Source organism: Meriones unguiculatus, chromosome 7, assembly GCF_030254825.1.
Source record: "Meriones unguiculatus strain TT.TT164.6M chromosome 7, Bangor_MerUng_6.1, whole genome shotgun sequence".
Lineage (NCBI taxonomy): Eukaryota > Metazoa > Chordata > Mammalia > Rodentia > Muridae > Meriones > Meriones unguiculatus.
Window position 1 is genome coordinate 1,250,150 of NC_083355.1, and position 12,302 is coordinate 1,262,451.

Consider the following 12,302-nt stretch of genomic DNA (forward strand, 5'->3'; position numbering starts at 1 on the left):
TTACAGGAACAAAGATCTCAAAAGAGAAAGAGAAACTGAGACGCTGGTGGCTCAGAGCAGGGTGAGGGGAGAATTCCGAAGCTGAGCAGCCAGTTCCATTCTTCTCCAAGGCAGCTCAGCAAGCTGCAGGTGGCCAGACACCGCGTCCTGCCCGTCAGACTTTGGCCATCACCGGCTGCCCGAACCAATTCACAGAGAAACCATGGAAATACATTCTATCCATCCTCAGATGTAGGGTCAGAAAAGTATAACACTCAATTCAGACATGTCAGGCTAAGTTCACTTCAGCAGCCATGTGGGGGGAAATCCTCTTTTTAGTCTACCTACTCAGTACACCAGTGGTTATTTGGGGATACCATTTCTTTTTAAACAGACATGCATGACATGGCACTTTCTGTTTGAGAAGTACAATGAGGCATTGTTGCTCTTCTTTTAAAAGACAGACTACATAAAATGTTACTATCTCTGAATAGAATTGCCTATGGTTAAGGAATACTGTAAAAATTACTAGTTTAAAGTCTGTCATTGACTCACAACCATCTAACTCCACTTCCAGAGGAGCTGACACCCTCTCCTGGCCCCTGTGGGCATCACACACACAAAGGGATAGAGACATACATGCAGGCAAGACACCTGTAAAATAAAAAGATTTTTTTTTTTTTTAAAGAAAAAGTCTGCTAGGGAGCTGGGAAGATGGCTCAGTCCATACAGTGCTTGCTGTTTAAGCATGAGGACGTGGGTTTAAATCCCCAACAACCACATAAAAAAGGCAGGGATGGTGGCATATGCCTATAATCCCAGCACTGGAGAGCATCTCTGGGTGTCATTGGCCAGCATAACTGGTGAGCCTCAAGTTCAGTGAAAGACTTAACTCAAAAAAGAAAAGAAAAGAAAAAAAAAGAGTGAAAACGAACTGAGAAGACCCACCCCCACACGAATAGCTGGCTTCTGTGTACACACATGAACAAACAGATGGACACACAATACACAGACGGCACCTGCTGGAAGGTGAACTTCAAGTTAATTTTATATTTTTGTAAAGTCACACCAGTAGGTGCAGACTCCTGGACAAACGACGGCGTTTATGCAGGGTCTCTCGGAAGTCAGACCCCGGGAAAGCTCCCTGATCCGAGATGAAGATGCTCCCTGAGGCACCTGTGCTGTCCATATGGATCCAAGAGTGCGTCCTGAACCCCAGCAGCTCAGGAGGAGCTATGTGAAGGCCACTGTGTGACCAAGACCCCCCCTCTTCCTATAGCCCAGCTGCCTGGCACGAGCTGGGTAGGCCCTGAGAGATCAACTCCAGAAAGGTGATCAGACAGGGTTGCTTCTATGGCCAACTCAGCCCATGCCTCCTGGGCTTCACAGCTTCTGTCTCTACTATGGATCCCGGCTTAGGGCCCAGCATACAGCTCACTCACTCCTGATGGCACAGTCTGTCTCCCCAGGCTGCTCCATGTAGTATTCACTGCAGAGGGCGGCCAGGGCAGAAACAGCCACCTCCTAGAACAGAAGAGGACATGAATGAAAAAAGGGTCTGCCTGAGAAGACCTCAGCTACAAATGCAAAAGTCACGGCAATAGGGCACAGTGAATATGTTAAAAAAAAAAAATCAAAGTATGTCATTGCCACACTCTGGCTTCTCTTATAAGTCCATCAGCCTTTGTCAAATGTTAAATTCTCTGTACTAGTAAACCTAACGTGAGAATGCTGTACTTCTTCCATAAAGCACAATTTCTGTGTATTCTCATATGGCACAATTAAGATACAACAAAAACACTGTTTCCCTTCCCAGAAGAAACAATTCGGGAATGGAGTGTATTGTTTGTGGACAAGGGGTCAAGACAGCACTGGTGGAACCTGGCTTAGAGAATAGGAGGGACCACTGGCATCTCCCAGGAGGGTACGTAGCACAGACAGAGCTGAAGTCAGTCTCAGTCCAGTGATCTTGATGGAGGACAGAGGTGCACTGTCACTCAGATCAGGGGACGGCATGACGACTCCCTGGATCCCTGCCTCCACAGCCTACAGTGTGAGTCCAGCTCAATTCAAGCCTTCCGCTCAACCCCTCCCCAAACCAAGGAGAAAGGAACTGAGGAGGGATGGGGTGGAGACCAGCACGGGGAGGTTCCCGAGCACACCACAGGGATGCCATATGTACTAACCAGGCAGCAAAGAGCATCATAATTGTGGCTGCTGAGACATGATGATGAATAGTGTTTTAAAAGAAAATTCTGAGCATCAACCACGTGGCCTCCAAATCTACCCAGGAAGAAGGAAAAACGGGTTGTCAGGGGCTCCTGGAGGCATGAGTGTGCTTCCTCACCTGGCACATCTCTGCCTTTCCAAAACATCAACAATCACAGCTTACTGCCCAAAAAGATGTGTTACATATCATAACTCTGCTCTTCCAAGGCCACCTGACCGCAAAACATGAGCATAAGCTCTAGCATCTAGTTGTTCAAGAGTGTCTCCTTTGTGTTTTTCTCATCTTCATATGAATAGCTTCCAAATCTAACAGACAGCTCACCAGAATTCAGGCATGACCTAAACAAACCATTACTGTCAAAATTGAGAAAAAGACTTTGGTCAAGACAAAGTGTAGTGAGAAAGAATAAAACTGCTGGCTACCAATGGTCATTCTAGGCTCCCAGTGTGAATCACACAGGCCCAGTCAGTGATGGTGCTCCGGACACGTCAGTCACAAAAGGGCTGCTGAGATAGACACTTCAGGCAGCATTGGTATCACTCTACACAGGGGAAAGAAATCTCACTGAGCATACCTTGATCTGCTGTCTGGAATGGCTTGAAACAAGGTGAAGACTCCTCAGAGTGTCATTGATCAGCCACTGCCAACCATCTGCCAGAAGAGTAAAGATACAGCCTCCTCAGAGTACTCAGCTGACACTGAGTACTGACACAAACATCTTCTACTTAGTCTTACAGCAGATGGTGACCTCTGCATCCCAGAGAAATATTCTTCAGACTGCACAAAAGCCCGAGGGCCCAAGTTCCAGGAGGAAGCCCACCTCAGGCTGCTAAAAATCAGTTCCCCAACACCCTGCTGCCACCACCATGAGAAAAACGCCATTCCCTGTAAACCAAAGACTTTCACATCATGTTTGGGAATGTTCTGCTTGTTGCAAGCTTCAAGTGATCCTTTTCTATCTCTGCCTCAGACAATCTCTCCTGGTCCCTGATAATTTACACCCAACTTCAACTCAGCTACATCCAATAAATGAGTTGGAGACACACTCAGTCTGTTCAGTTTAATAAAATTAGTAACTTCAGATTAGGGTAGGGCAGGCCTGAAGAGAACTGCCCTCTGTATAGCAATAAGGACCACTTAAGTACCTGGTCATCTAGACTTTCATCTATCTAAAGGACGAATGTCCAGGATTGGGTACAGTGGTGACAGGCAGAGGCACAGCTAATAGAGCTAATAAAGGATCCCAGAAGGACTCCCTCTCCTTCTTTCTGGAAGAGGGTGGCAGAAGTCTGCAGCAAATTCAAGACAAACTATACCAATGCTGTGACCCTTTCAACTATAATCCTTCATCCAACCACACTGGCAGGTTCATCTCTTATTTTGTAATTTGAGTAACAGTGTAAGGAAATATTATTTGTGTTGTTGAGGAAAGCACTTACCAATAACGGTGTCACCTTTAAAGGGCATTCTGGAAAGTGACAAATTCTCTATTAAGACGCACACTATGGAAAAAGGAAAAAAAAACAAAACAAAACCCAAAACATTATTTTCCAAAAGCCTCTCTTATAGCTGACCTCACTATATCTCAAACAGCGCATAACCAGCACCTACTTTCCCACCCACCTTTCAAGCTGGCCAGGATATCTCCCCAGATAGACACCAGGAAGAAGAAACTCCAGACCTATCTTGGATACAGAAGCTTGAGGAGCCCCCTTAAAGAACCTGTGTGAACCCAGAGACCCGCATAAGGTTAAGGGCACTTTTCATGACTGAGGGACAGCTCAGTGGCAGAACTGTCCCTTAGCCCAGCATGAGCCCTGAGATTTCTAGAGAAGCTTCCCAAGGGAGAAAAGACCTACCCTGAGTGGAAGTGGCACCATTCCATGGTTTTCTCTCCATGACCACAGAAAACAGAGCATTAACGTCCATCCTCTGTCATTCCTAACTGCACATGCTACACAAACAGCTCCTCACACTCCTGCAGCCACAACTACAGCTGCCCTCACTGCCTCCCTTTCCCACCATGATGGGTCTGTTCCCTTAACCAGTGAGCCAAAATAAGCCTCTCCTTCCTTATACTGTTGTTTTTCCTGATGTTTTGTACTAGCAACAAAAACAGTAGCTGATCCAGGGCCCTGAGTTCAGTCAGTCTCACAAAAGGACAACCACAACAAAACAAACATTATAACCTACAAAGGAAACAAACCTGTCTTGGACCCCAATACATATTCCCCAAAGAACAAAGTCTCAATTGGCTGCATAGTCAGAGGGCTTGGGTGAACACCTAGAGGCACACAGTATAGGACAGGTAAGCACCTGGGGTTTGTAGCAGGTTCCGTAAGTGTTAAGGAAGGTGGGCCTCAAGTCCACAGGTATAAGGAAGGTGAGCACTTGGGTCACACTAGTACAGGACAGTGAGTACCTGGGGTTCAGAAATACAGAGCTGGTAAGCACCAGAGATCCATGGGTGTGGGGCAGATGGGCACCAGGGACCCATGGATGTTGGACATGTAACAGACATAAGGGGTTGTAAAAGGCATAAGGCTTAAGGTCATTATGGAAGCACAATGCAGGGCAGCTCCATGCTGCAGATGGTGAGAATTAAGAGTGATAAAGCCCACTGCTCTCAAGATAGGTCCAAATGGGGTTTGAGCCTACAGTTCTAGTACATGCAGTCATCTATTAGTGCTGTTGTGTTGATTTGTGTTGTTGTGTTGACATTGTAAAATGACAGCTGCACCCACTGGTAGGATCACAACTGTTTGGCATGGGACTTAATTACACAGAAATGACAGTTCAAGGTTCTGGGTCAGATGCAATAGCATCTGCACACCTCCATCAGAGGAGGAGCCTGGTGGGAGACCAGCAAAAGCAGCCATTCCTTAGAGCCGCCAGTCTCTGCCGGATGGACCCTGCTTAGTCCATCAGCAGTCCTGACCACCCAACCTTAGATGCACACACCTGCCTCTCTCTCCCTTGTGCTGGCCATTCCCACTTGCTTTTCCACATTGTAGCATCGTATGACAACGCAGAAAAGAATTTTAAGTGTCAATTTCTTTTCTCTACAAAACTAGAATCTCATGTCAGCCAACAGGATAGGGATGAAGTCTCCCTTGTAATGAAGAGGACCAAGAACAGACCCAGGTGACACAGGTGGGCACAGCCAGGCCCTCTCCTTACACCTCCTGCCCGAGGTGACTACTCAGTCTCTCCTCACACCCGCTCCTCAGCGCCTTCGCACATGGGGCAACTGGCATAGCTGCACCAGGTAACTTACACCAGGGAAGACAACCTGAAAGATGAGCTCCTCTGACCCACCCGGAATTACTATTCCAGCCACCAGTTCACGGGAGACCTGGTTTGCCCCAGTGAAACAGGGGTCTAGGCTGCTCCTTGGGGCCGTCTCACTTGTTCCCCAAGGGCGTCACTTAGGTCCGCTCCCTCACAGGCCCCCAGAATGACCACTCAGCCCTCCCACCTCATACCTGTTCCCCTGTTCACCAGTGCCTGCTTACCCTCCTCCTCCTCACACTGCTACAACAGCCCAGCTGGTCTCGTCACATGCACTACACTAAAATGAAAATAGGTTTAGTGGTTTTTCTTCTGAATAATTTGTAATTCTTCAAAAACTATATAAAAAGTGTAAAGCAAATACATGCCCTTACCATTCTGCTGACCACTCAACATGCTGCATTTTGACTGTCACCCCTCAAATGAGAACCCGATGCTTTCAACAGACATTTTTTTTCTTAAGTCCACCACCAAGTACCTCTTCTTCCCACATAGGGACAGTCCTCCTCTCCTTCCCACCTGAACGTCCATGACAGCAGGCTTCACACATTGGGGCACCAGAGCAACAGGCTCAAGAGCACAGTGTTCACAGTGTAGACCCTCATCCAGTCAGCCGAGGGGCGGCTCAGGGACCCTGATGGCCCTCAGAGTAAAGCCTATCTTTTTCCATAGCTTATGATCCACAAGAGTCAAAACTAGGGCATGGCCCACAACAGCTACAATGGCGAGAGGGCCAGCAGGAAAGAGACCTCTAGAAGCATTGGTACCTTTGTAGATGATCCTGTGCCTAGCAACAACAGAACCACCCTTGCAGAAGCTCTTCCATAGATGTGCAAATGCTATAATATGGATACAAAGCAGTCCGTTCATTCTTCTCCCAGATGGACCAAGCTGACCATTCTCTTGAATGCAAAGCAAGTGGCTGTACACACACCTGCCAGAATAAGACTGCCCATCAACCCAGAAAATTTACAGGATGCAGAAAAGAGAGTGGGCATACTTCCAAGTAAAATCCACACTGCAAATGCCAATAAAGAAACCACAGCAATTTTTCTCCGTGAGACAACCCTGGCCTGTTTCTGTCACCAACATACTTCTGTCGTTAGGACAGAAAACCCTTGCCCCACATCGCAGCTCCATGTGCTTTCCACTCAGTGAGGAAAGCCTGAAAAATGAACTTCTCTGACTGATGCAAAAACTACCATTTCCCAACCACCAGTTTACCGGTATCTGGCCTGCCCTAGATCCCTTCTACAAATCACTTATTTTAACTGGCCATTTTAAAGAGCCTTTCTACTACATGTGAAATACATGTATCAACATTTATTACTCATATCTGTGTATTTATATTTGTCTATGAACTTTTTACATAATATATTCTTCCATATAGCGACAACATGTTTTGCTTCATTTCTGTGTTAAGGAAGTACTATTAATTATGCTAGGTGGTATAATGCAAAAGCTACAAAACCAAGCCATCTTAGCAGTCAGAAAAACTCTGCTGACATGAGACCTGCTTTAGAAATCTGCAGGTGCTAGGGAGCAGGAAAGTATCAACAGTAGGCTTCATTTCCCCCTCACAACTCTGCCAGCATTCCCACAGGCCTACTAGCAGAACAGACAGCAGGTAAGACCCCGCCCTAAGGCCTTGCCTACCAACTCCCCTGAAAACACGCCCAACAGCAGTAAACCGCACCCCATAACCTGTGCTCCATTTCCTGCCCACTATCCCGCCTGTATTCCTGGAGGCCTACAGGCTCCAGGGATAACAGGGAAGATTCTCCCTGCTCCCTGCCAAACCCATGCCCACCAACTCCTCTGAAAGCACACCCAACAGCAGTAAACTGCACCCCATAACCTGCCCCACAACCCTGCCTGCTTTCTCAGAGGCCACACAGGCACCAGGGACTCCCGGTAATATGGGTCTCAGAGGCAACTTTAGGACACAAAAATCCTAGTGAAGACATCCTACAACAAGATCTGAAGCCTCACTGGTCACAAGAACCCAGGCCACTCAGGTCATAAGATTGAGAGGAAAGAGAAGCCAAGGGGAAAAACATGCAAAATCCATAATAATCAAAACATTAAATGTACAGAATAAAGGGAGAACTTTAAAAGCTGCAAAGGAAAAAGGTCAAGTAATATATGAAGGCAGATCAATCAGAACTACATCCACCTTCTCAACAGAGACTCTAAAAGCCAGAAAGACCTGGGCAGACGTCTTGCAGTCTCTAAGAGACCACAGATGCCCAGACTACTATACCCATCAAAATTTTCTCAATCAACATAGATGGAGAAAACAAGATAGTCCAAGACAAAACCAAATTTAAACAGTATCTATCCATAAATCCAGACCTACAGAAGATACTAGAAGAAAAACTGGAACCCAGGAAAATACAGGAAATAAGTAAGTCCACACCAGCAAAACCAAAAGAAGGAATGGACACACACACACAATCACCACCAACATCAAATAATCATTAATAATCATTGGGTATTAATATCTCTCAACATCAATGGAACAAATTCCCCAATAAAAAGACACAGGCTAACAGAATGGATGTTTAAACAGGATCCAACATTCTGCTGCATACAAGAAATACACCCCAGCAACAAAGATAGACATTACCTCAGAGAACAGGTGTCCTAACAGCAGGAGCAGGGCTCTGACTCTGTTGCCTGCCTCTAGATCCCTTTCCCCTAACTGGGTTGTCTTGTTTAGCCTCAACAGGAGAAGATACACCTCACCTACTGCAACTTGATATGCCAAGGTGGGTTAACATCTATGGGAGGCCCCTTTTTTCTGAGAAGGGGGGAGGAAAGTGAAAGGGAGGGACTGGAAGGAAAGAAAGGAGGGGGAGCTGGATCAGAATATAAAGTAAATTAATTAATTAATAAAGCAAAACCAAAAAATAAACAGTAAGTTTAACTTGTGCATCTGGAATTATCATACCACTTGTCTTTACCTTTGTGCAAATTTGAAAATTTCCAAATCAAGTAACATGTTAAAGAAATAATGTCTTCAAGTCTTTTTGAAATTTTTCTGGTTATATTTTTCAAACTCAAGTTTTTAAGGAATCACAAGATGGTTTGGACTCTGTGTGAGGCAAGAATACACAATTTTATTCTTTCCCATGACCAAGAGTAGCAATATTATCCATCCAATGAAAAGCCCTTTCACAGAGACTGTGAACACTTTGACATGAATTCAATCCCATGTTCCACAATCACCCTGTGCCCAGTAAATAGCATTCTTTCTGAACAGTTTATGAAATGGTTAAAGTGCTGGGAATTCAAGTCCTCATTATTTCTACGGGTTTTTGTTTGTTTGTTTGTTTGGTTGGTTGGTTGGTTGGTTGGTTGGTTTGGTTTTTCAAGACAGAATTTCTTTGTAGTCCTGGCTGTCCTGGACTTGCTTTGGAGACCAGGCTGGCCTCAAACTCACAAAGATCCACCTTCCTCTCCCTCCCAAGTGCTGGGATGAAAGGCCTGTGTCACCGTGCCCAGCAGTCCTCATTATCTTTAAAATTACTTTTCTTGGAGGTCTGTCCTACATATGAATTTTAAGTATATTTTATCAGCTTAGAAAAAGAAACAAAAAGGCCATGCCATAAGAAGATGTTAAAAAGGCTGAAAGGTGGCTCAGCTGTCAGGAATGCTTACTGATCTTCCCAAGGACTGGAGTTCTCAGCACCCGTATCAAACAGCTTACAACTTCCTATAACTCCACCTTCAAGGATCTGCTGTGTTCTTCCACACTCATATGCACATACCATTGACACAAATACACACAAACACAAAACAGAATCTTTCAAAAAGATGTTCACATCGCCAGATAAACAGTGACAGGAGCCACCCACTGTCTGCAAATGCTAGTAATCCTAGCACCCAGGAGATGGGGGAACATCAGTGCAAGTTTGAGGCCAGCAGGGTCTACACAGTGGGATCCAGGCTAGACAAAGCTATATATGAGACAGTGGTGAAACAATCATACCGTGATCTAGGAAGCAAGATGGCACCCTGTCCATATCCTGGCTCCAAGAACATGGTATTACAAAAGACATCACCACTGGGAGCAGCTCACAAAGACACATAGCTCTGCTACTATTGGAACTTACCATGAGTTAGTAGGTGTTTCAAAGTAAGAAATTTGTTGTTACTGTTGTTTTGCTTTGCTAACAGGGATCTAAGAAAATCACACTCCCATCTTGGCCAGAGGCCGTATGGCTACAGTTCCAGCATTCCACATTAACCATCAAACCCAGACCCCTAAGCTGACATGTGTAAGACAAAGTGGAGCTGGTACCTCTGCACATCTGAAGAAAGTGGCTGTTGCAGGCTCATGCCCCATGGGGTAGGTAAGAGGTGTGAAAGGGACACAGAAGGCAACAAAGACCTGTCATCTCAGCTGTGGGTGCCTGAAACTGGATACGCTCTCCTGAATTCAGCTGGCAATCTCCAAAGGTGCAGCACAAGTGTGGCTCAACCTGGCCCTCCTGATGACCGTCTGACCAGTAACTCAGACCTATAGAAGCAGCCGTTTATGGACGCTCAGATGCAAGAAAAGCCTCTATGCTGGCAGCAACACCAGGAGCAACATCAGTGAGAACCAGCTCCAGACTGTGAGGCTAGCTGCTACCCAGTGCACTGATAGCAGACTTCAAACACTCAACCTGAATGTATCGCTTCAAAACAAACAAACAGAAGAAAGGAACAGAAAGAAAAACTCATTGCTTTACCACAGAAGTCCTGGTAGCACAGGAGCCACTGAACCTCACCTGAGAGCCACAGGGACAGCTATAGAAAGGCTCTTAAAGCCTTACCCCCCACTCAGCTTTTCTTCAGCCACTTCCCGGTGTGGGGAGTTCTAACCCACTGACTCCAAAACAGCTCTTAATCTATGAGTGGCTGAGATCTATGAGGGGCAGGACATATATGTCCAGTAGCTCCAAGACCAACATGCTATGGGTCCTCACCATGTCCGCTCCGGACACAGCAGAGTCCTCTAGCTGCCACTGGCCTCAGTGCTCTCTATTTTATACACGTGCTCACTGCCTTCCTCGGGAAGCTCTGGATGAGGGTTCCATAGTGTGGCACATCCAGCACACAGATCCTGTCTTCCTGTATGGGACTTCTGCAGACACTGCTTGGGCTCAGTTCTGGTTTTCCTTGGCACTGGCCACTCCCTTGTACAGGCAGTCTGGGACACATACTGAGCAGCCTGTCAGGACCCCTGTGCCTCTAGGTGCTGTTGCCTCTGCTCTGCTCTGACTGTCAACTGCCAGCTCTTGGTGGCAGAGGTAACAGCATGAGGGCACTGCAGCAGGCACCGCTCTCAGACTGATCCAGAGAGCCTCAAGCTCTCCATCCTAATGCAGGGGCTCTCGAAGACCACCCATGCATGAGACTCTGACCCCCGCACGGGTAATAGCAGGACTCACAGCAGACCTGCCTGTAACCTCCACAGCCGAACACCCACGCCCTCTGAGTGTAGACTGTATACAGCCTCCAGATGACCAGGCTATGAGGGCAGGGAGAGGGCTCTCCCCCAAGGCAGCCAGAGCCCACTTGGAACTGCTGCCCGGACTTGCAGGGCAGTTCAAGGGTGACACTGACAGTTCTGACTAGTCTCAATGTGGGCCAAACCAGCACACCAAAACCTGCTACCCACCCAAACCAGAATCTTAGCCACCAATGTGGCCAGTACTGGCCAGGATATCTGGGGATACCCTTCAGATAAGCCAGCAAGAACCTGAGTTTGCTGTCACATTCAGCTAACTAGGGATCTCACGTTACTACGTTGTGAAATCCCTATGGACACCATCTGGGAAACAAGCACTCCTTGCTCTGCAGCACTTACAACACAGTGTAAAGAAGAAATCTGCAGCTGACCACCCACAGCTACCAGTCCTATGGCATGCAAGACAGATCAGAGCCCCAGAGCTGTGAAATGGAGTAATTGAACATAGTAGAACATGAGCAGAAAGGGAGCATGTTCACAGAATCCCGGGACAAGCCAAGGGCAAGATTTCCAACAGAATGGAACAGTTACCACCCAGTTCTGGGAGGCCTGGCCTGGCCTCAGGACACGCTTCCCCCTAATGGAATGAAGGACAGCAGCATCTGGCGCCAGACCTACCTGCTTGTCTCATAAGCTCTCCTCCCAGACCCCTGAAAACCAAAGGAAATAGACAGTTAAAATCTTTTACACATAAAACACCCCACCAAGCCATAGATACAACTTCAGGCAGCAAAAACTATGACAGTTTTAAATAGGAGATTTTGTTCCTAAAAGTATGAGCTATATTTTTTTTTGGGGGGGGGGAGGAAGGAGAGAGAGAAAGGAAGGAAGGAAGGAAGGAAAGAGAGAGAGAAAAGAAGGAAGGAAAGAGAGAGAAAGGAAGGAAGAAAAGAGAGAGAGGAAGGAAGGAAGGAGGGAGGGAGGGAGGGAGGGAGGGAGGGAGGGAGGGAGGGAGGAAGGAAGGAAGGAAGGAAGGAAGGAAGGAAGGAAGGAAGGAAGGGAGAGAAAGAGAGAGAGAGAGAGAGAAAGAAAGAAAGAAAGAAAGAAAGAAAGAAAGAAAGAAAGAAAGAAAAAAGAAAGAAAAGAAAGCACTATGACAAGACCATCCTCTGGCAGACTCCTGTCCTTTGGGGTTTCAAAGGACAGTTGGTCATCACTGACCTAGAACACAGAAAAAAATCCCAAATGCTACTTAACCACACTTCACAACAATACCAAGATGATCTTCACATGGTACAATAATGCTCATCCATCAGCTTTCCTGCCTGCCAGAAGCTACCT

At 46.6% G+C, this 12,302-nt stretch overlaps 1 protein-coding gene across 2 annotated transcripts in view; it reads right to left on the minus strand.

Annotated features, from left to right (window-relative positions):
- The window catches only part of Tbcd (tubulin folding cofactor D), a 163,518-nt gene that overhangs the window by 23,115 nt on the left and 128,101 nt on the right, over nucleotides 1-12,302 (minus strand). For both annotated transcript variants that reach the window (XM_021654200.2, XM_021654203.2), the window contains exons 23-26: nucleotides 11,640-11,671; nucleotides 3,649-3,711; nucleotides 2,784-2,860; nucleotides 1,422-1,503 (exon numbers count right to left, since the gene is read on the minus strand). In XM_021654200.2, the coding sequence (XP_021509875.1) occupies nucleotides 1,422-1,503; nucleotides 2,784-2,860; nucleotides 3,649-3,711; nucleotides 11,640-11,671 (254 nt within the window). The remainder of the gene's footprint in view (nucleotides 1-1,421; nucleotides 1,504-2,783; nucleotides 2,861-3,648; nucleotides 3,712-11,639; nucleotides 11,672-12,302) is intronic.